Source organism: Thamnophis elegans, chromosome 2, assembly GCF_009769535.1.
Source record: "Thamnophis elegans isolate rThaEle1 chromosome 2, rThaEle1.pri, whole genome shotgun sequence".
Taxonomy (NCBI): Eukaryota; Metazoa; Chordata; class Lepidosauria; order Squamata; family Colubridae; genus Thamnophis; species Thamnophis elegans.
In genome coordinates, this window is record NC_045542.1 from 20,457,602 (window position 1) to 20,482,487 (window position 24,886).

General features: G+C 42.7%; 2 protein-coding genes across 3 annotated transcripts in view; one reads left to right on the top strand and one right to left on the bottom strand.

Moving 5' to 3' along the window:
• Positions 1 to 1,844: 1,844 nt before the first annotated feature.
• DAZAP2 (DAZ associated protein 2) lies at positions 1,845 to 22,992 on the bottom strand. Of its 2 annotated transcripts, none has more exons than XM_032212110.1 (4): positions 22,781 to 22,992; positions 3,683 to 3,804; positions 2,774 to 3,016; positions 1,845 to 2,099 (listed from the first exon to the last, which is right to left on the bottom strand). In XM_032212110.1, exons 1-4 carry the CDS (start codon positions 22,899 to 22,901, stop codon positions 1,971 to 1,973), a joined length of 615 nt encoding a protein of 204 aa, XP_032068001.1. In that variant the 5' UTR covers positions 22,902 to 22,992; the 3' UTR covers positions 1,845 to 1,970. The 2 variants fall into 2 exon arrangements, with proteins under 2 accessions (XP_032068001.1, XP_032068002.1); XM_032212111.1 differs by lacking the exon at positions 22,781 to 22,992 and adding an exon at positions 6,313 to 6,478.
• Positions 22,993 to 23,112: 120 nt separating this feature from the next.
• The window catches only part of POU6F1 (POU class 6 homeobox 1), a 43,746-nt gene continuing 41,972 nt past the window's right edge, over positions 23,113 to 24,886 (top strand). The window contains 1 exon segment of the mRNA XM_032212109.1: positions 23,113 to 23,493. The gene's annotated coding sequence lies outside the window, so the exon portion shown is untranslated.

Sequence of the window (24,886 nt, forward strand, 5' to 3'; positions counted from 1 at the left end):
GCTGAGAAAGCAAGAGGAAGAATATACATTAGCAGCTCTTGACAGAAGCGGAGGGGGAATAGATTGCTATCTTTTAAAATACTTGGAAAATAGTGAAATATATTTACTTCCATATCAGTGCATTCAGGACTACAGACAGTTTAAAACACTTTTAGAAGAATATTGGTTTACTGTATTCTTATTAACAGCAGAAGCAGGAGTAAGATTTCCATTGGAACTGTGGCATGTGGAAAGGAAAAGTTTTAACTCTTTCTCTCCCATGACTCCGTCCCAAAGAAAATAATCTTTTCTACATTGCTGTCATCCGAGAAACGAAAGGATGCATGACTGCTAATGACAATTTTTTTCTGAGATTAATAGCAGCTTCAAGGAAGGGGGAGATTTTAACTGGCCTTGCATTAATTTTTTTTAAAAGCATACTAACTGGCTTCCTAATGACGCACTTAACATTAATATGTAGCGATAAATGTGTTCAATATTTATAACATCCCCTATATCATATAATTTATATTTTTTCACACTGACAGCACAGTGAACAAAGGAACAGATACAAAGGCAAAATCGATTTTAAAACTTGCAGCATTAGAATGGACAGGAATTTAAGAAGCTAAATTCAACTTTGTCACTTTATTCAAATTTTCAAAATAGCCTTTATTCTACTAGTTTTTAGTATAAAAAGTCCACAAGTTAAGTGCACCACAGTGTTTACAGAGAGACCTAGAATCCCAACCTTCCATTAACAGTCAGCTGTATGGATGACCATGACACATACAACACACAGAAAATTAAGATAAAATATATTCACCAAATCTGATAATTTTTTTAATTCATAAAAACAAAAGCAACAACAACAACAAAAGATTGAGGATCCCTGAAATATTCTTCTTAATCCTAATAAGACTTCATTGTACCCAAGTCACTTTTTTAAATGTTTGCGTCTAAAAAAACAAAAACAAAACAACCCCATCAATCCAGCAAACTTGCACACTGATTGATCTACCAGACTTCTTTTTTTTGTCTCTCTAGCCTGAATAACATTCCACTTAGAGTTTTTGTTATTACGACACTGGGTTGCTTCCCTCCCCCACACCCTTTTTTAAAAAAATGGTTTCATTTTAAGCTCTTTTGTTTTGTTTGTTGAAACATACAGGAAGCATTTAATGAAATGTTGTATTTCTGGCACCAAAACATGGCTTCAGTTAGATTTTTAATGTGCAAAGGAGTCCAAGATCACTTAAGAATATATAAAAAAGGACATCCTGGGACATCGCTCTAGCTGCATACTTTCCTAGCAAAGGAACAGAGAGCAAAGGTGAGTAGAAGGAACCAACCAAGGGGTTCTGAAATGGAAAACTGAGCCCCCCCATCATACTCTTCCAATAGGCATCTAGCACAGATGCCCCCCCCCAAAAAAAAATTATGTCTGACTATCTATCTCCCCAGCACCATTGATTCTAAGGAAAAGGAAAGATGGGTCTTAGCCCTAGTCATTGGCAACAGGTATATCTGATCTGCAAGCTTGGTACGTTTGATACGTGGAAGCCAGTTTTCTTCCAACTTCTGTTCCTCCCTCCCCCAACCATTTCTCATCCCCAACCCCAACCCCATTTTTATATATAGTTGATTAATAAAAGCCAGACACAGAGAAAGAGAGCTGCAGTGAAAAGCACTCTCTGGTGGAACTAAAGGGAAATCTGAGGGATAGCTTAGCTCACATTCATTTCACAATTTAACCCCCAAGGTTTAAGAGAGGCACTCCTACCATTGCATGGTTTTGTATTTTAAAATTTGCTTTTTTTTAAAAAAAAAAGAAAAAGTGCCTGAAGGGTCAGGGCACCAGGAAGACACCCCGCATCATCATGTGTCTAAATTGCAACTCCAGGTTAATACGACTAAAGCGGTTACATTGTGAGAAGTGCTGACAGTATGTGATGTCGTTCCTTTACACCAATGTAGCCCCCCCCCTTCCTTCACCAGATGGTGTAGCCACCATCGGAGCCCCCCATGAAGAAGTTGCCCTTCCGTTGCGTCACTAGCACATTGGCACCCTGCATGACAGCCAGCTGGGCTGCATTGGGAGGACAGCCAGGAGGAGGAGGCTGAAAGAGAACAACAGCAACATATTAGAGGGATGCCATATGACAAGGCTAACAAAGTGCAGACCACAGACTCGACAGAGGCTGCCAGGCTGGGCTGCAAAAATCGCAAGCTTCTTGCATGGCTTCCAAGATGCACGAGTTACACTAACTAGATTCTCCCCCCCACTCCCAAACTTTATGGTTGGGTGACTAAATTATAACAGGCTAGGATTTTTTTTTAACTCCCCCCCCCCCTGACAATTCTATTGATGAGTTAGGTTTGCAAATCAAGAAGGCTATTCTTTCAGAAGGGTAATTCCTCAATAAAGATGAAATAACTACAAGAAGATCACAGCATCCTTAGAAAAGCTCCAGTGTCACCTTGAGCTTAAGGAAATTTATTTATGTTGTTATCATTCTCACTAATGTCTACAGTGATAATAGCATAAGTGACACTGGACCCTCGCAAGCCTTTTCCCTGTCTCATCCCACAGTTTATATCACATTAATACCTGAGGCTGAAAATCTTTAAAATCCTTGCAGATACTTTGCATTTACAATTGTGAAATCTAGAGGGGAAATGATTTCATTTGCATCTTGGTAATATACCATTATTACCATGACAGATAGGGAGGGGGACTGCTTTCATAATCCTCTATCACAGATAGCAAATACAATATTCTGTGCCTACTTACAGGGATATTGCCAGGAGCATTAGTTGCAAACCTTGCTCCAGCATCAAAGCCACCTTCCACAAGTACAGCAGATCCAGGAGGATAGACAGGGCCAACAGGATAAAAAGCCACTGGAACTGAAGAGCCCATTGGCCCCATAGCTACAGATTGAGCCATAGGAAGGTACAGTGAAGCACCAGGATAAGCTGCAGACATGGTAGGTACAGTGGCAGCTCCAGGATGTACAAAACTTGGGCGGTACAGCTGAGGAAGAAAGAACACATAAAGCATTCCTTATGGCTATATACTTAGAAATTTTCCTTCTCAAAGTTTTTGTTCTACTTAGGAAGATGTTTTGCCACTGATAATGGAAATAAGCTTCTGTAAATAAATAAATGGCTAGATGTCTCTGGGAAGTTCACAACAGGACATACAAGTTTTATAACTTTCTCTCATTTGTCCTTTGCCCCGTAAAACTTTTGCCTTAAAAGAGTATCTGAACCAAAGGCCACAACTGATCTTAAGTGCCAGATGCTGCAGTTTGGAAAGTGAAAGAGGTTCAGTATAAAATTTTCTTTTCATTTACATTCAACTAAAGCTGAAGTTACATACTTCTGCTTTTGGCATCAATTGGTATCTTGATCATCATGCTGACCCTGGTTTATAATGACGAGCTCAGGGCAGATCTATAATTTGCATATGATGAAATCACAACTCAAACAATGTAAACATTTGGCAAAACTACCTCCAAAATAATTGGAAACCACCTAGAGAAAATTCTTGTCACTAAATCAGATGGTATGACAGTAATCTATCTTGTTCATCAATTATCAATCACAGTTGTCATTTTAATAAGTGAAAAGATGTTTTTGATCTGATCCAAAAAATCTTATCTTATTTCTTACAACAGAAAGTGATTGGAGTACATACTTCTGAATAGGCAGGAGGGGCATCAGAATAAGGTGGAGCCTGAGGAAGTTGTATGGTCTGTGGGAACACAGACGGGTTACCAGGAGATTGAACTGGATAGGAAGGCTGTGTAGGGTATTGACCTAAGAGAAGAAATTAATCAATGTCAGGACAATTGTCTTTTCTGTAAAAGGACCTGGAAGTTTATGAAATAAAGAAAAAAACGTCCTTTGGTAGCTTTATCTGAAAGAAAGAAAAGGCTTCAAAAATTATATCTGAACAGCAAAAGAGCCAAACGGGTGTTTTTGTTCTTTAATATGCAAAACTTCTGCGATGAGATCCAGGTGATATCATTCAAACCAGCTTTCCCACTAAAAATAAAGGTAGTCAATAATTGTGTTTTTACAATTGTATTTTTAAATGGACAGTGCCATCTCATGGGCACCATAAATATTTTTCAGAAGAAATTAATTGCTTAACCATTCTCTCCATTGGATACCAAATCTATTTTAAATCCATTGATTTAACTAACAAGCAAGCAAAACCAATGAGTTGCTTGCTTGATAGTTGTAAGGGTGCATGGGTATTTCTTCCAATATATATAGTACTGCACAAAAAGCACCTTTACCCAGATTTTAGGGTTCTACCACCAGCACCCACCCACAAATAAACTGGCTATCTTTTGCTATTGCCAAAGTAGTTAAAACTGTTCAAATGCCTCATTCTGGCCTGCCACAAACACAATCAAAAGAACCATAGGCCGGATTCAGCTATAAGGAGCTAGATTTTACAAGAAACTAAACATTACTCTCCAGTTTCCTATACTTGAAATTTTATGTGGGATCACTCATTAGGTTGGCCATCCCTGAGCATATAGCTTTCATTTGGATGGTATGCTCAAGTAGTCAGACTGTTTTGTGGTTTAAAGGAGTTGAACTGATATTCGGTAGGTAGGTAGCAATTAAGCAATAATGTACTGAAAAAAGCCATAGGAAGCAATGAGAAATAAGTAAATGACATATAAAGTTAATAACATCAATTTATAACAATTTATAAGCTAAATGAATTCTGCTAGGGTAACCCCATTTACTATGAACTATTTAATAAGCTTTGTGACTCAGAGTCATTTCAGGCCAAATAGTTCATATTCTGAGCAACTCAAGAGGCCATAATGCTTTAAGATTACTCAGAATTTTTTAATCAACGTTTTGTACTTTTATTCTCAATAGCTTATACCACCACAATGCATATTTTAAGAAAAGTCCCAAACTGTACACATTTCATTTTGGAATGTGCTGGATTTAAACAGATGCAGGCTATCCCATTTAGAGCAATGTTTGAACTATGAAACCTACCAAATCAGTTCTATTTTTTTTTTAATTTCATGGGAAGTAAAACTGTAAGCTTGGATATACCACCAATTCAAATGCAACCCTAAATCTGGTCAGGTTTGCTTCCTGAAAAGGACCAGACTATTGGCGTACTGTTTTAACCAACTCTTACATGCCCTGAACTATCCAGGGATGATCCTGCCACTTGTATTCCTTCCTTTTAGGACCTGTCAACCAAATTACAACTCTCATCCAGGAAGTAATGAATTAAATGCAGGGCAACACCTAATAAGGAGCAAAAGGAGAAACGAATGCAAACCTTTCTTGCAATTTTGCCATTTGTTTCTGCATTCTGTGGTTCATTGTTCATTCATTTCCCATTTTACTCTAGGGGCAGAGGGCACACTCTTGGTATCGAACAAACCCCTCCCTGAGGATCAATTTCTCTTTAGTTATCATTCCATCCACCCTCTGTCCACCCTGGCCTCTGTTATTTAAATTTGCAAAGGAAATAAGGAATGTTATCAGACAGAGCCACCCTTATGATAGGAGCAAATGATGCCCCCCTTGACCCCTGGGGGTTGTGTGTAAATTTCAAAGCATCCCAAATATAACATCAGGGAATTGTGTATACAGAAGAAGAATGGTTGACTTATCAGTTGTGGAACCGCATAAGAACTTTTGGCATCTAAATCCTTTTCAGAACTAACAGGCAGGGAGCATAGCGGTATTAGGCCCCATGCCTGCCCATTGCGGTCCGGTGCCAAAAGTGGAGCTCCCATCGCAAAAGCTCCGACTTCAAAGGATTTACTACTTGTCAAAGCTGCGATCCACCCCACCCCCCCAAAGCTCCCCCGCAAATTCTACCCTTCTCCCAAATGTCAGTGTTTTCACGTGCATGTGGCACTAGGGGCTCCATTCCCAGGGAAACGGTGCCCCCCATTAAAAACCTTTCACCCTACGGTGCCCTCCCGACTCGCGTGTTTCCAGCGAGCATCTCGGAATCCGTGGAAAGGAGAGGGCTCTTTTGGCCCACTAACCACCCGTTCCGACTGCAGCAGCCAAAGGGTTAACAACCTGCCAAGGAAGGTTACGTCATAGCCACCTAACCTGAGCCCTTCCCCCATTGCCTTCCACCCTCCACTTCGCCCGGCTTTCTATTGGTCAGGGCTGCCGCCAGTCATTGACTAGGCCCGCACATAACAACACTGCGGCGATAGCCTTAAAGGAGCAGCGACCCTGCTAAAGGTGAGGCGGTTGGGTGGGGTTGTGCGGGGGGAGGGGAGAAGAGGAAGGAGGAGGAGGAAATCAGCCTCTTGCCTTTGCTGTTCATGATGGCGGCGCTGCAAACGAATGAACGAGAACGACGGTTCACCCGACTACGAAAGGTTCAGGCGACTCGTTAGCTTTAGCAACGGCGGCGACCCTCTTCGCTCAACACTTCCTTGTTATTGTCGCTGCAGCCCTGATGAAAGGGGTTACGTTACAGCGCGTGACGTCACGCCGCAGCGCTGCCGCGAGGAACGGAACAGAAAAAAAAACCGACCGGCTGTGTCAAGGGGTGGGGCTACAGAGGCGAGGGGGCGTGGCGCTCTTTATGCAGTGGGCGGAGGGCGGGAGTTGAAGGAGTTGTTCTACGTGTTTTGTGCCGAGAGCGGAAAAAAAACATACAGCCTTACGAGTTGTTACCTATCCTTTCATGTTTACACAATTACATTCATGTGTTTATTTAGCATATTTATATAGCCGTCCATCTCACAAATACATGATTCTGGGCCGTTTACAGCAACTGTTAACTTCATAACAACCTAAAAACAAATAAAATAAACACATAAAGAAAGCAGTGAAATATAAAACCCGAGATAAAAAAAGAACAAACATCACTTAACATGCAGCCATCTTGCAGCCCCCCCCCCAAAAAAAATCAGGTTTTAAAGACCTTTCTCAAGGTTTTCAGAGACGAGCTAACCTCACTTGGAAGGGGGAATGATAGGACCCACAGCATACCCTTCCTGCCTGACTTGGTGGGACAGATATATGCAATTGGGAAAAGAGGATCCCTCAAATACTGTGGCCCATGACATGTAGGACTCTAAACGTCAAAACCAGCACCTTGAATTGCACCTGGAAGCAAACTCTGGAACTGAGGTATCGTGTACCCTCTTAGGGACACATATATCTGTGCAGCCACATTCTGCACCAGCTGATGCTTCCAAATAGCCTTCAAGGGCAGGCACCTGGTACAGTCCATTATAGTACAGGTAGTCTTCGACTTACAATCACAATTGAGCCCAAAATTTCTCAAGTGCATCCCAAGTCCAGGCCTAAATCCCAACTGAAAGGAATCCAGATAATTTGCTTCATCCAGGGTTCTAAAGATGCTTCCTTCTTCACAATACTGGACAAAAATTGTCCAGTGTAGTAGGATCCAGTGATGGCTTCTTGAAGAGGAGGGCAAACCAATGCTGCTTTGTTCCAAAACCCTCTTTCAAGGAATAATTAGCCATCATTAAGATCCAAACGTACAACACCTTTGGGGCAGCCTTAACTAGCATGAGGACATGGATCTAAGGAGCAGGTAGCTAGCTCACTATTCTAAGCATCTGGTCCACTTCCTCAGGTCCAGCAGGATCAAACTGTTCCCAGATAATCAATCAAGACTCTACCTTATCATCTCCCTTAGACCTGTATCAAAGTTGGCATCCAACTTGGAATGGTTGTGAATGATTTTATCCCGCAGATGCTGTGCAAATGCCTCCATCCGGCCTTGTAGACAGAAAGTCTTCTTTCTCTAGGAAAACGCAGGTCATCTTAAACAAGGTTGTTCTGTCTGAGGATCCAATAAGGTCAAAGATGTATTGCTGTTTCATTGCCCTTACTGCAGGGGTGTCCTACTCCTGTCACCATGGCGGTGTCATGTGATGCATTGGGAGTTTTTTCCGCCTTTGGTAACAGACACCCTGGCGCCCTGCATCCAAACTCCACGGTGACGCATCGGCCAACGACTGACCTTCCTCCAAACAATAATTCTCCACAAGACGCTGAAACGCACCCAGAAGCTAACACAGGTGTAAGTGTCAGATGTACCGCAGTATATGGTGGTTCCTCCACCCCTTGCACATGCCATAAGATCTGCCTAGCCAAAGTCTATCCTGTGACACACCCAGAACAGGCCATGAAGATGTACGTAATTCTGGACGGGCAAAGCACCAGGTCGTTAGCAAGGTCAGCATTTTTTAATCTCTTCGACGTCCAAAGCAAAGAGATAGAATTCGCAATATCAGAATGCACTGAGTCCCAGCGCACAGTGGGGAGGGAAGTCAATGGATTCTGCATAGAAGCATTAGACGGAAGCGCACAATTCCCATTGCCGCCATTACTAGAATGGGACGACCTACCAAACGATCACAACCAGATTGCAACACCAGATGGTTAGCGAACAACATACCACACTTGAAACACATAGCCAATCGCTTCCCCCCCCCAGATCCTGAAGCCAAAATCCTGCTCCTGCTGGGAGCAGACGCCTCCACAGCCTTTCTTCCACAGGAAGTAGTCGAGGGCCCAATGGATGCCCCATTCACCCAGAAGACAAGACTTGGTTAGGTCATCTTTGGAACAATGTGCATATAAAGGCTACGGGTCCCAACCCAGGAGAGTGTCTTCACGACCTCCATTCTTAGTAATAGGAGAGCACCTCAGTTGAAACCATGCCAAGAACACTTCACGACTTCCTTACTCAAGCCAGTTTTAGGAGCAACAGTGTTCCAGACCAGCAAAGAAGACAACGACTTGACCTTGTCGTTAGAGAACAAAGAATTTCTGAGGCTCATGGTCAAGGAATTCCAACAGGAGGCCACTAAGAATTGGATGGCTCCAATACCTTTTTGCATACCAAAGCAACGGTGTCCAAATAACCCTGAGCAACCTCTCTCTCACCTCTTCAATCTGAGACAAATCATAAACATGAAAGCTCATTTTGTGGAGTTCCTAGACCAGACAGTCCAGAACGGACATGTAGAACTCGCTCCACCTCTGAGAAATGATGAAGAATGTTGGTACCTACCATTCTTTAGAAAGTACCAGCCACAAGAGCCAGGCCAAGCTCAAGCAGTTTTTGATACCAGCGTGCAATCCCAAGGCCCCTCTCTGAACAAAGTGCTGCTCACAGGGCCTGACCTCAACAACAGTCTGCTCAGTATGCTCAATCACTTCATAGCCATCCTGGAAAACATCCAGCAGATGTTTTATTTATTCCTTGTCAGAGAAAGCTACCTATGTTTCATGTGGTCCAGTGACAAACAGCACAACCAATGGAAGCAAGAATGGCAAATGTGGCATGCCCTCCTGAGTTGTCTCCAAAGTGATCCCGTCCAGCACAAATACGTCCCCGTCTTGCCTATCGCCACAACAAAGGCAATGGCAGCCATAGGATACATCAAGGTCTACGGCGGGGAGAACAACATTCACATTATCTACAGCGTGGAGAACAACGTTCACATCAGTCTCATCATGGAAATGGTGAAACTAGCACCACAACTACCCGTCAACCAGTCCCAAGAACCAACTCGCTTCAAACACCTCTCCGGACGGAAGCCTCTTGTGTTGGGCTATAGTAAGACCTGAAGGGGAAGGATAAACAGTTATTAATGGTTACCAACTTATGTGTCCTACCAAGAATGAGGAAGAAATTTAACGGCTCTTTTGAGGCCACCATAGGCAAAGATTCCCAAGATCAGAAAATACTTTACTTCCAAAATACTGCACAATTATCTATATTGCAGCAAACCAGCCTTCTTTTACCTGGCGCCTTCAGGTTACAGTATGTTACATTGCAACTCCCATTAATTATGCCAATTATGAATAACTGTAGTTGTAATCCGGCACTGATGGAATCGGGGCTAGGACAGGGGTGTCAAACTTGCAATGACACATCATCGTGTGACGTATCGCAACTTTCCCCTCCCCCTTCACCCAAACGGAGGTGGGGGTGGCCAGCACGTGACACATTCGGCCCGTGAGCTACGAGTTTAATACCACTGGGATAGGATATGCTTGAGTGGGACAAAATTACAAGTGCAAATCAGCACATTCCCCTGAGACTTTGTTTAATTTAATCTCAGCATGCTGAATGAGCCATAATAGTATGTTTCTTATATTGTGCTAAGCCAAAACCCAGTAAATCTCATTATGGCTTATTATGATGTAAATAGGTCTTGGTGTTATATTGATTCTAAAACCAATAAGGAATCATATATATATCAACCCTGTGTGGCCTGTTGGCAATACATCATACATTAAGAAGCTATTTTCATATATTGATTAATACAAATCAATTTGATTCTCTCTCTCTTTTTTTTTTTTTTTGCAAAATAACAATTCTCAGGGAGATAAAAATCAAATAAGAAATTTTCAGGAGTTACTTTCCCAGTTGAAGAACTGCATACATGTCCAAATTCATGCATATGAGATCAATGGAAGACCTTGCACATAGGCTTCAAGTTTAATTAAGCCAGAAAGCTATAAATTTGCACTAGAGAATACTGTTCTTTAACATCAAAAGCATGCTTTCTCACATTGCTATTTTAGCATCAGCCTTAGCTAATAATGATAGTTACTTTAAAGTCTAACCTCACTGATTTTATCATAGCTGAAAAGTTCTGCATGCTCTTGATTACTTCCTAGAGGTAGGCAGACTTATTCCAAGGTTTCTGGTTACTTGCAAATATTTTCTTGCAAAGTACTTACCCTGAGAACGATGATCAGCTTTTCAATCCAAGCAGCCCTTCATATTCATTCTTCGAAGCTTTCCATTTCTTTTCCAAAACCCAACTGATGTTTGCTACCCTCCTTGGCTTCTCTCATCCACCAGATGGCTGTACTGAGTTTTTCAAACCCCAATGCTGTAAATTCGTCCAACGGTCCCAGGTTCACTCAATGCTTAAAACCCCAGAAGTGTTTGTTTCAGGGATCCACACTAATAAAATGAAGTTTGAATAGCCATGATTTGAGGCTGGTAAAAAACTCTGGCATGACTTTTTCATTACGAAAAAAAGTAATGCTAATATGCAATTTGTTTTTCTGAGGAGTGAAATTAGATTTCTGTAAAGTATTACACTAGGAACACGATGGCTCAGGAGCTAAGACACTGAGCTTGTAGATCAGAAAGATCGGCAGTTCGAATCCCTAGTGCTAAAGGAGTGAGCTCTTGTTACTTGTCCCAGCTTCTGCCAACCTAGCAGTTTGAAAACATGTAAAAATGCAAGTGGAAAAATAGGAACCACCTTTGATGGGAAGGTAACAGTGTTCCATGCACCTTCGGCATTTAGTCATGCTGGCCACATGACCACGGAGACGTCATCGGACAGAACTGGCTCTTTGGCTTTGAAATGGAGATGAGCACCGCCCCCTAGAGTCGGGAACAACTAGCACATATGTGCGAAGGGAACCTTTACGTTTAATGTATTACACCTATGAAGCATATTACAGTACAACTTACTATAGCAGTTACATAGGAGTAAGTATACAGAATGGATACTGCATACTTCACCAGTTTTTCATCAATGTCATTGTCTTCCAGTCTAGTTTACCCCACCGTTTCAAGCACTGGCACTATAAAATTCAAGATTCATCTGCGCAAATGTTCTGTTCACCATAGAAACAATCTGTTCAGCATAGAAATGTTCTGTTCACCTCTCTGACACCTTCAAATATTTAAAGTATATAGGTTTACCAGTAGTTAAAAGAGGAGGTTTTTTTCTGTTACTCATATCCTCCTCAAAATAGCATGCATGATATTATTCTAGGATTATCTGGATAAGACATTTTTTATTTCATTAGAATTGTTAGCCTGTTCCCTATTGATTTTTCATTGATTTTTTTTAAAAAAAGAAATGTTTTATATTTTGCTATATGTCACCTTAATAGCTTTACTGAAGGGAGATTTAAAACATTTCCTCACTTAAGATAAAACAAGAAGTAGATAAGATCTCCCACAAGCACATTGATTCACTCTGATTTTTACTGCAGACTCTGGCTCATAGCATAAACCTAAATAAATTACTCAGAAGCTAGACCCCACTGGCTCAGTTTTGTATGAAAATAAGTGTGCATTGCACTGTCACCTAACTGAGGAATACATTATAGTATTACGTGTTACAATATTAGGCTTAAATGATTGTTATAAAACCTCAGCAGATGTCAACATATAGTTGATTTTCCTTTGACTCAAGTATTAAGCAGGTATTAATATTTGGACGAAAGACCACTAGGAAGTCACAGCTGTATGCTAGGCAAGATAGTTGAAAAACCTAAAGGAATGTTTACTCTTCATTCATTGCACTTAGAGCACAGTGGCTCGCATGGTTAGAATCAGTGGTGGATTGCCATTTTTTTTTACTATTGGTTGGGTGTGCTCCCGTGCACTCGTGCGCATGCACAGAAGCGTTTGGGTGGGTGGGCAGTGCCTCCCACTGCTGCTACTACTGGTTCGCCTGATCTGGGCTGAACCAGGAGCAACCCACCTCTGGTTAGGATGCTGGGTTGGAGGTTAATAAGCCAGTGTTCAAGTCCCAAATGCTGCAGCATGGTGAGGTGACTCCCGTCACTTGCTCCAGCTCCATGACGGGGACATGAAAGGAGCCCCCATGGCAGTGGTGGGGTTCAGCCAGTTCACACCTATTCAGGAGAACCGGTTGTTAACTTTCTAAGCAGTTCAGAGAACTGGTTATTGGAAGAAATCTCATTTTGTTTTTTCCCAGTTTTCAAAGTTAATCCTGTAAGGAAGGCAGGAAGGAAACATTCTGGTGTTGCTTCTAGCCCAGTGGTTCTCAACCTTCCCAATGCCACGACCCTTTAATACAGTTCCTCATGTTGTGGTGACTCCCAACCATAAAATTATTTTTGTTGCTACTTCATAACTGTAATTTGCTACTGTTATGAATTGTAATGTAAATATCTGATATGCAGGATGTATTTTCATTATTACAAATTGAACATAATTAAAGCATAGTGATTAATCTGCCAATATTGGTTTGGGAGAAGATCAGCCAGGCTGGGATTTTCCAGGATAAAACAACCTCCGTGCCTGCCTCCCACAGCAGTTCATGGTTTACATAAATTTCACTTTATTAAGTTTACTTTTTTTACATTCTGCCCCCCCACCTACCCAGTTTTCTTTTTCTTTATTTCCATTCCTTCCTCCCTTTTCTTCTTTCTTTCTTTCCATTCCCTTTTCTTTCTTTCTTTCCATTCCTCTCCCCTTTTCTTCTTTCTTTCTTTCCATTCCTTCCTCCCTCCCTTTTCCTTTCTTTTCTTTATTTCTTTCCATTCCTCCTTCCCTTTTCTTCTTTCTTTCCATTCCTCCCTCCCTTTCTTCTTTCTTCTTTCCATTCCCCCTCCCTTTTTTCTTTCTTTTTCTTTCTTTCTTTCCATTCCCCCCTCCCTTTTCTTCTTTCTTTCTTTCCATTCCCCTCCCTTTTTCCTTTCCTTCCTTCCTTCCATTCCTCCCTCCCTTTTTCTTTCTTTCTTTCTTTTCTTTCTTTCTTTCTTTCTTTCTTCTTTCACACAGATTAAGAAGTTGCTCTTTAAATGGGATTTTAAATGGAGGCTTAAGCTACATCGAACTGTGCTTCTGTCCTGAGTGGAATTCCTCGGGATGGAAGGAATGGGTGGGCGGGGCCTGTCCTCCCCTCTGGCCTCTCCTGCCAGCCCTTCCCGGGGGCCAAAAAGCCTCTGGGCTCAGTTTAGCCCGCAGGACACAACCGAGAGCGGCAAAGGCAGCATCCAGGCCCAAGGCGTCTTAAATCCCAGCATGCGCCTGCCTGGGCGAGAGCCCGTCCTGCTGGCTGAAGCGGGTGGCCCAACTGCCCCGCCGGTCTTCTGCTCTCCGGGTGCCTTCGAGCCTCTGTGCAGACAGCTGTGCTGAAGCGGCACCACTGACCACGCTCACTATGGATGTCGTTGGAGCCAAAGCTGATCCGCCACCCAGAAGAACCCATCTCTCTTCTCCTTCAGGGCCTCAGCCTTTTCCTGACCGGGCGGAGCGGCTTCTAGGTTGCGCCTGGAGCTGGGAGGAGGCTGCTTCACCACCCGGGGCTCTTCATGCACCTGCCGCTTCAGTATGCGCTCCTGAGCATGGGTGATGCCAGTGGAGGTGGATGGTCTTAGGTGACTCCTGTTAAAGGGTCGTTCGACCCCCAAAGGGGTCGTGATCCACAGGTTGAGAACCATTGTTCTAGCCTAATCTTTATTGCCCTGCTTACAAAAACTGCCTCTCCAGTTAACCCTTATTACATTGTAACAGCTAAGGCAAAGCACACAACGACGTGAGTGACGTTGAGTTGGCCATGGCCACATGGTCACATGACTACCGAGCCATGCCTACCCAGCTGGTCATTAGGGCAGAGAACCAGTTGTTAAATTATTTGAATCCCACCATTGCCCCAAGGGCATCCTCCAAGCAATGATGATGTCACCACCTAATCCTTCCAAGTGGAAAGCATCTTGAACGGTGCCTCCAACGTGAACGGAATGGGGAGGGATTCATTGCACTAGAAAATACAAGGGGGAAAAACACCATTACCAGGTAGTCCTCAACTTACAACTGGTCATTTATTGATTTTTAGAAGTTATGACCGACTCACCTCCCAAAAGGTACTTTATAATCGACAGTATATAATCGATAGTAATTGACAGCAAGCTCTGAATGCATTCTGATTTCTATGTAAATATAGATGAGTTCATTCAGGCAGTGATCTATGTAAGACAGATTAAGGACAGAGGCGGCTTTTATTAGAGATTTCAAGGACTCTAGTAGACATAAGGTATATTATTATGGTTGATCGCAGAGTTAGCTAGATATTTAGATTATATTTGGAAATTTTATTTACCTATTGACTAGGATCTGGGATAGGCAGATGTTGTTTCATAGCATTAAAGACATTGTTGCCAGATGTAAGCTGTTCCAAATAAAACTGCCTTTTGCAATTGACTGATGGTGATTTTGTTAATGTTGGTAGTGTTCAATACTTTTACAAATATCCTTAATATCTGGCAAAAAAAGTGTTTGTAGACACCTGAGATAGTTTTGGGAACCCATAAACCACACTTTAAATAACAGGGTTGGTAATCATAGTAAACAATGAATTACATCCCCAGGTTACATCCCACCATTCAGTTGTCCCTGTCTGGCCCATGTGAAGTCAATCAGAAATTAGAAATTAAATGTAAACAAGTGCATTGGTTTAGCCCAGTCCCAGTTTCTTGGAAAAATTAATTGCTCAGCCCTGAGCTAGAGAACCAAAAGCTTTCTCCTCTGTTTTAGACAGTCTTAAGCTTTCTGATCAACACTCTCTATTTCCTTGCTGTAAAACTTCAACTCTTGTAGACTCGTGAATGCGCAGAATGAACTGTTAGGCACAAAGCTTAAATAATTCATGAGTAGAAAAATATTCTTATTTTTAAAAGTGGGAAAGAGTCCTGGATAAATTTAGAGTAAATTTGCAGGCTTGCTGCAAATTCATTACGACTGCTCACTTAAAAGGAGAAAGAGTTTGAAAGCAAGAGCTAAGTTGTCAGAGGTAACGATTGTCTCATTTTCAGGATTTTCCTGGGTAGAGAGAAATGGAATCCAGATGAGCTTCTCTTCCCATTGAAACCATTTCTGCATTTCCCTAGCATTTTCTTTTTTTTTTTCTTTATGCACAAAAAGTTGAAGGAAAGGCAAAACATATCTACAATATTTTTTGTTAGGTTAGAACAGTGGTAGTCAATCTTGTCCCTACCGCCCACTAGTGGGCGTTCCAGCTTTCATGGTGGGCGGTAGGGCTTTGCTGTAACTCTGCTTTATAAATTTTATAAAATAAAGTTACTTCCCTACTTTATAAATCACCATTACTGTGGAACCAGTGGGCAGTTAGAAAATTTTACTACTAACAGAGATACAAAAGTGGACGGTAGGTATAAAAAGGTTGACTACCCCCTGGGTTAGAGGTAATGCTGAAAATATCTCCTGAATTTTATCCATTACCAGTCATATTTGATAAATAGAAAAGAAACTGTTTTTACTTCCCCAAAAGACAGGAATATTTTGAAAGATTCTTATGGCTGATAGGGGATTCTTATACTTAACAGAATAACAGAGTTGGAAGGGAATTTGTAGGTCATCTAGTCCAATCCCCCCCCAAGTAAATAAAGGTAAAGGTTCCCCTAGCACACTTGTGCTAGTCGTTCCTGACTCTAGGGGGTGGTACTCATCTCCCTTTCAAAGCTGAAGAGCCAGCGTTGTCCGAAGATATCTCCGTGGTCATATGGTCAGCATGACTAAATGCTGAAGGTACACGGAATGCTGCTACCTTCCCACCAAAGGTGGTTCCTATTTTTCTACTTGCATTTTTATATGCTTTCAAACTGCTAGGTTGGCAGAAGCTGGGACAAGTAACGGGAGCTCACTCTGTTATGCGGCACCAGGGATTTGAACCACAAAACTGCCGACCTTTCTGATCCACAAGCTCAGCATCTTAGCCACCACGTCCCAAGTAAATACTTAATACTTAATCAGACACTTAAATCAGTTCGCTGATTGAGCTGTGTGAATATCCAGTTTTTCCACTGTGAAAATCTCTCATCTCCTTGTCTTCCAGTTTTTCAGTTAAATGAACCCAAAGAAAAAACTTTTTCCATTTCACTCTTAAATTAGAAATTGTGGGCAGAGGCTTTCAAAGGGAGGCAATAATGTATAAGAGAAAAGAACATCACTTCTTGTAACATCCTCTGTACACTATAATCTTCCTCAATCTGGTGTACACCAACTGTTTCGTATACTGTATCGGTGGAGGGCTGCAGTGATGGTTGTCCTTCTGGAACTCTGTCCAATCTCCACACAGGATCTTTGAAGCTCAGTAAGAGTGACATCAGTCTCTTGGTCACCTCTCTTACTAAGGCCCTTCTTCCCCCATTTTGTTTCAACAGGCAACCAGCACTTGGAAGAGTCCTGGTTGTGCCAAATGTCTTCCATTTGAGAATTATGGAGGCCACTGTGCTTTTAAGAACCTTCAGTGCAGAAGAAATTTTATTGAAGCCTTCCCCAGATCTGTGCCTTGCAATAATCCTGTCTCTGAGCTCTGCAGGCAGTTCCTTTGACCTCATGGCTTTTGCTCTGCTACAGTATGCATTGTCAGCTGTGAGGCCTTCTATAGAGAGGTGTGTGCCTTTCCAAATCATGTCCAATCAATTTAATTTACCACAGGTAGATTCCAATCAAGGTGTGCAAATATGGCAGCAACGATCAGGAGAAATGGGATGTGCGTTAGTTAAATTTCAAGTGTTGTTGCAAAGGGTCTGAATACCTATGCCAATGTAATATTTCAGGTTTTTTTCTTTTTAATAAATTTACAGACATTTCTAAAATTCTGTTTTCACTTTGTCATTATTAATGAGAAAAAAAATGAAATTCAACAACTGTAGAATCAAGCTGCAGCATGATTATCTAATCTCTATAGCTCTATATCGATAGATATATATTTCACATACACAAATACATACACCATGTTTTCCTGAAAATAAGACAGGGTCTTATTTTCTTTTGACTCCTGAAATAAGCAATTGGCCTTATTTTCAGGGCGGTCTTATTGTTTTTGAGGTGCAGGAGACAGCGAGCCTGGTCACCTCATGGCTGCTGCTGTGTTGCAATATTTTTGGGGAAACAGAGTATTACATATGTTTACACTACTGTTAGGTTTATAGTCCCTTATATCTTTATGTTAAGCACCATTTATTACCTTGAAAAAGATCTATAATTCAACTTGGACATTTTTGCTATTTTTTAGTACTCATACAATATCTAAATGAAAAGACATTTTAGGAGAAATTCAGCTTTACTGTTGAACATATGTAAGTGTAGATTAGCAATAACATCAGGAAGTTTCAAAATGGGCATATAGATAATAAAGAATTGCAGCAGTTAAAGAATACCTGTCACAGAATGCAGAAAGAATGTATAAAAGGGAATTTTGACTATGACAGAGGAGCCATCTCTAACTACAATAACCTCAATAAATAGATTTATCGCAAAAGGAATAAAGATCTATGAAGATTTCTACATCATACATTTGATAACATCTATAAAGAAGGAGCTTTCATTTTTAAAGTATATTTTGCCCACCCCTTTCTAAAATATTGCTTTAGAAAGAATTTCTGCTGCTCTCTTGATTGAGCTAAAAAATAATTGCTCTATTTTCCTGAATGTATTATATTAATAGTATGCCAATGTATGTAAATGAGTCTAAATTCAGTGAGATTGATGTATTTAAATATTCATAATCACCAGGCAGCCTATGCAAACTAAGTTCTTAGCTGAATTGCAATATGATGTCTGAAAACCAGCTGTACCAGAGCAGAGGCATTTTACCATAATGGATTCAGTTGTTACTGAAAATGTTGACAATGTTACTTGGGTATACATTACAGAAAAAGAACATGAATAATATTAATGTTCATATGCTTCATGGATCTGGATGCAGACAACCATTTTTTTTTCTAAACATTTGCTTTGATGGAAAATGTGGTTTACTTTCATGTTTAGAAAAGCAGTAGCTGGCTATATATGGCAAACGGGACTAAATTTCTGGAAGCTATAAATTCAGCTCTCAGTTGTTACCCTAATTTGTTTCCATTAAATGCTCATCTCCTTTCTTCATTCATTTACTCAGAGCACAGCTTTGATCTGGTGTGTTTATCCAATGTAAAACAGACTCTTTGGCTCAAAGAAGTCAACAATGATTTGTACTCTCACATGCCAAATTTTTAGAGGCTGACCAATGTACATTGCTGTCATTTCTTTGACAGAATGCAGCCTGCAACGATGTTTTGCAAAGGTCTCAGATTTAGTCTCAGGATGGACACTGCCACCAAGCAGTTATAGTATAGTACTGAATTAGGTGAATCAAAGGTCTAGCCGGATAGGAAATGATAACTTAAATTACAGATATCCTTAACTTATGACCACGATTGGACCAGACTTTCCATTGCTCAGCAAGTGAGTTAAGTGAGTTGGGCTCAATGTTACGACCTTTCTCCCCCTCCCATGACAGCTAAGTGAATCACTGTAATTGTTAAAGAGAATCATGTGCCTATTAAGTGAAACAGGCTTCCCCCATTAACTTTGCTTGTCTGAAGCTGGCTAGGAAGGTCGTCACATGATCTTGGGATGCTGCCACCATCATAAATGCATGCCAGGTGCCAAGGGCCTGGATTTTGATCACATGACCGTGGGGATGTTGCAACAGTCATAAATACAAGGACCAGTCATAAGTCCCATTGTGCCTTTGAACAGTCACTAAAGGAATGGTGGGATTCCAAAATTTTTCCTATCGGTTCTATGGGAGTGCGCTTTGCGCGCATGCAGCACTCAAAGACCGCCCTTAGTGTCAGCGCTGGTGAGCTAAGCTGTTTTTTAGCTCAGCTGAGGTACAGCAATTTGCTCTCCTGTGCGAATCAGCCGAGTTAAAAAAACAAGGGAATATAGGACAGAGAATGATGGGGGCGGGAGGGTGGGGCCAGCCAGAGGTGGTATTTGCCGGTTCTCCAAACTACTCAAAATTTCCACTACCAGTACATTAGAACCGGTTCGAACTGGCTGAATACCATCTCTGGTTGCAAGTCATAAGTCGAGGACTACTTTCATATGCAAATACTTTTATTCATGTGATATTTTCTCTATGCTGATTGAAATATTGTGTAGAAAGCTCAATGGTTCTCTGTTAAACTAGCCCTCCCACGATGACCCTTTTCTGGGTCATTTCCAGAATACAAAATCCTAACCAAGTTTTGTACTGCAAGTTATCATATATTGTCTCTTTTGTTGATTTACAAAGTTGGGGCAATCATCTTTTCTTGCCACTAAATTCCAGAATAAAGCTTATGATTTAAGGCCTTTAGAATCACAGAATGATAAGATAGATAAGCAGTGTAAAGAAATAACTTGAATTGTGGTCTCTGTGGGTAGAAGTGTGAAGGAATGTAGACCTGATCTTGGGAATGAGGAAGAAATGAGCCAACCCTTAAGGGAATTTGGGGAAAATATGACTCCATTCTGAGAGAGAGGAAAGCATGAGAAAGAAACTCAAAATAACCCTGCCTTGATTTTGTTCAATATAAAGTGGGGAACAGGAAATCTCTGAAGGACTTTCAAACTTGTTATTCTACCCTACTATTATACTGGTGATCCTCGATTTACAACAGTATATTTAGTGATCATTCAAAATTACAAAGGCACTGAAAAAAGTGATTTATGACCATTTTTCAGACTTACAACCATTGTCGCATCGGGTGCTTGGCAAATGACTCATATTTAGGATGGCTGCAATGTTTCCAGGGTCATGTGATCACCTTCTGCAGCGTCCTGACAAGGAAAGGTCAGTGGGAAAGCCAGATTCACTTAACAATTGTGGCAAGAAAAGTCATAAAATGGGACAAAATTCACTTAACAATTGTTTTGCTTAACACCAGAAATTTTGGGCTCAAATGTAGTTGTAAGTCCAGGACTACCTGTAAAGGCACATTCTTGGGATCACTGCCAAATCTGTCCCTTGACTTGGCCTACCCTGAAGGGCTGACAAGTCAGGTAAACGACAATTTGCCATTGAAAAAGGGAGATTAGTTTATTGTTTCCCAGGAGACACCAGAATTATCTACTTTTCTTATCAAGCAAATTGCAATACAGTTCTGTATAGGTCGGTCTTTTTCTTTCCTTCTTTCCCTCTTTTTTCCTTCCTTCCTTTCCTTTCTTTTTTTCCTCTTCTCTTTTACTGATGCAGTGGCTCAGTGGCTAAGATGCTGAATTTGTCCATTAGAAATGTCGTCAGTTCGAATCCCTAGCGCTGCGTAATGGAGTGAGCTCCTGTTACTTGTCCCAGCTTCTGCCAACCTAGCAGTTCACAAGCACATAAAAATGCAAGTAGAAAAATAGGGACCACCTTGGTGGAAGTTCCTCAGCGTTAGTCATGCTGGCCACATGACCACAGAGACGTCTTCGGACAGCACTGGCTCTTTGGCTTTGAAACGGAGATGAGCACCACCCCCTAGAGTAGGGAACGACTAGCACATACGTGTGAGGGGAACCTTTACCTTACCTTTGCTGAACCTATAGGTATTTTTTTTGTACTGAATTTCCAACCATCTCCCAATGTAAACCAACTATATAGTCTATCTGTAGCAGTGGAAATACTCAGGCATGGAAGAACTGAATTTTTGCTTAAGCTACAGCACAGACCTTTGCTGGAGAAAGAATACTGGCAGCATACTAATGGGAGTTACTTTTAGACTACACCACGACTGGATTTCTGCTTTAATTCTCTAGGTCATTGCAGTTTGTTTACCTGTCCTTTGTTAGGCTGACTGCAGTAATCCAGTTGAACTTTAAAAAAAAAAATCACCCAGACCTCCTCCAAAAGCAATTGGCAGGATTGGGAAGATCAGATCTGCCTTTATAGTACAGCACTGTCTGAAGCTGAGAGAGGTTTAGACAGCATCAAAAACACACGCTACTGAAATACATTCAGTTTGGGCAGCTTTCATCCCCCCACCCACTTCTCTGACTTGATGAGAACTGAAGAGGGGGGAAAAGGAAAAGAGAAGGAATATATTATATATGCCCAAGAAGCCTTCCTCGCGTTGAGAGTTGTGGGTGGGGAAATGGGACGGGCCGGAGGGGAAGCCGGCTGGAAAGGGGAGGGGGCTCTCTGCTCCACCTAGCGGCAACCTCGGAGTTATGCAGGATGCGGCAAAGGCCTTTGCATAAATTATGTTCATGACGCAGCAGCTAAAAATCCCGAGTATCAAAATCTGCCCCTGCCTTCCAGCCCCCCCAGGCGGGGCAAGAGCTTCGCTGGCTGTACCTGGAGATGGGGAGGGGGCATCCCTGATGCAAACCCTCGGGGGCTGCGGTTCCAGCAGGATTTGAGGCCGGCTGGGCCTGGGGGTGGGTGGGAGCGCTGCCCTCCCCCCTTTTTGTGTGTGCAGGAACCTTCGCTCCAGCTGCTGTGAGATGAATTTTTAATCATTCCCAAGGGAAAAAAAGTGTGGGGAGGTGGGGGAAATCGGCTCGGCGGAGCCCCAGCCCGGGCTTGGGGGGACAAGCGTTCTCTCCCGGCTGCACAGCGGTGAGTGGGGGTGCGGCGGGCCGGTATGGCGTGGATCGGGGGCGGGGGGGACCCGGTTCGGTGAATATGCAATGGTCTTAATTAGCATAATTTATATATTTATGATAAGAGAGAGGGGAGAAACAGGGAACGGGGCGCAAGGGAATGAGGGCAGACGGAGTTGTATGTGGTCTGGAAATATATTATTGGGGGAGGGTCCGATTGGGGAGGGGGCTCACCAAAATAATGGAGAGGCTTAAGCCAAGGAGTCCGATCGATCGCTCGGGATATTTGGGAGACGGCCGGGAAGTTGGTGCTCGCTCAAACAGAAGTGGGTCTTGGAGGGGGGAGTCTTCCCCTCCCAAATAAATGGGGGGTGGAAATCGAGCTTTGGAGGACAACCCGTCGCTTGGATGCCGGAGCCTGGCGGGACCGGGACAGGCTGCTTAAGAGAGAGGGAGGAGGCGGCGGAGGAAGTCTTGGGAATATCAGGCTAGTGGGGGAAACGGGGAAAGGGGACAGGGTTAGTCCCGGGGGATGGCAACGGGCTGCAGGGGAAGCTGTGGGTGCGATGGGGTGGGAGGGGAGGTATGGAAAAGTCGGCGTTTCTGGGTTTTCAGAAAACGGGACTGTCGGGAAAAGCAACCCACCTCGGGGTAGATCTCGCTGGAGCGTGCGGGGAACATGGTTTTGGTGGGGAGTGGAAAACCGGATCGTGCTCCTTGTCAGGATCTGTGGGTCGGGGGAGCCACTTGAGGGAAGGTCGTTCATGCCATCCAGAGGAAGGCTGAGGAGGATGAAGGGCTGCCGCCTGGAGGAGGGCGCTCCTTTTCAGCTTCCCCTGGGAGTTGAAGAGTTGAGCATTGGGGATGGGTGGGCAAGGAGGCGGTGGCGGGCGAGAACTTGACCTGGGCAAAGTCTGCGTGGGGTGGCGGTGTAAGGAGGTGCGAAACTAGTGTTTCGCAGCCCGAAGTGGGTGCACTGACGTTGAGGCAGGTGGAAAAAGAACGGAACTTCCTCTCCAACCAAGAAGGGAGAGCGAGGCTGAGTTGGGCTGCGGATGGGGTGGAGGAGCGGGCAGCGAACAGAAAGGAGAAATTCTGGGAGTTCGCGAGTGCTCGGAGTGGAGCCCCAGCGCAGCCATGGAGCTTCTGTTCAGAGCCGGAGGTCGGCCCTAAATACATAAATAATGAGAAAATTCGAGAAAAGAGAAACGCTGCCAGCAAAACCGAGACCTGCGCTGTGTGTAAAGGCAAAGGCGATCCCATTTATGGTGGCTCGTATTATCTTTAAAATCCGACGCAAAGGATCTTCTATGCGCCCTTGGAGGTTATTCTGCAGACGGATTGGCGGTTATTACGGGGTATATATAAACAAGGAAACCAATTTATTAGCTGTACAGAGCAATCTGTCTACTCAGGAACCCCTATCGACTGCAATGGGGAGGCTTAGCTATGTGGCTGTAGCCTTCAAAGCATCAGGGCGAGTGGGGAGAGGGAGGGAGGGAGAGAGTATGTAGGGGGATTGAAAAGTGACATCTGGTGATGTTTTTCAATTGTAGCACTGGGGCAAAAAAGAAAGGTAACTGCTCCATATTTTATTCCCCTTTTCTCTCCAATCTGTTGCTAATACAGTAAGTGGTAGTAGCTTTTATCAGATGATATACATTTGGAGCAAAGGATCAGATATGTCTGCTCCCATACTTAGTCCTTTGCGCATTAAAATCTGCCTAAAAATCCTTGAAATCGGTAGATCTTTCATTCAGTCACATAATGGTTAGCCTTGAAATCATTGCTTAAATCCTGTGAAATCTGAAACTAAGGAATGAGAAGATCAAGGCCAAAGGACACAAATTCCGCAACAGCTTCTCAACACCCTTTCCCTCCCTGCTTCCTCTACATTTTACAGATTTAGCAACAAACTAAAGACTAAAGGCTATTCAATGTGGTGGTAAAAGCCATATGAACCATATTGCTCTTATCCGTACTGTCCTGAACAGCTTCATTCTAAAAATCGTGTTGCATAGCAATCCAGATGTGGAGAGAAAGGGCATTGGTAATTTACCTGATAGGCCTCTTCTAATAGGATAGAGATAGCATCCATACATGGATTGACATTGTCCGCCTTCTGATTGGACTGAGTCTGATAAAAGATAGTTAAGACATGCCCCTTGTTGCTAGCCTTACCCAGCTTTTCGGTGAAGAAGAACTTAGACAGACTCAATGGGTCATCGCACAAACATTTTGGTAAACAAACTTCTCAAACCAGAGAAATGAACCACATATTTACAGTAAAATTTTGAATACAAAGCTCTTTGTAACGCACGGCACTAATGGTATAGCAACGAGATTATTCAGAGAGGGAGGGGATGGATGCTATCTCCACCCTATTAGAAGAGGCCTATCAGGTAAGTACCAACACGCTTTCTCAATAGAGGTGGAGATAGCATCCATACATGGGACATACCCAAGGCCACATTTCCCCATGGGAGGGAACCAGTCTGATCCGGAACAGGTGCAGTAGAATGAATGGCCTGTAAAACCCTGTGGCCAAATGCTGCGTCCGCAGACGCAAATTTATCAATTTTATAATTTGAAATGAATGGAGAAAGGGAAGCCCAGGTGGTTGCCTGGCAGATTTCTTCGAGAGACGCCTGGGTGGCCCAGGCTGCTGCCATAGCCGCACTTCTGGTGGAGTGCGCTGTTATGCCCTTAAGTACAGCCCAATGCTGGGAAGCATATGCCGTGGCTATACAA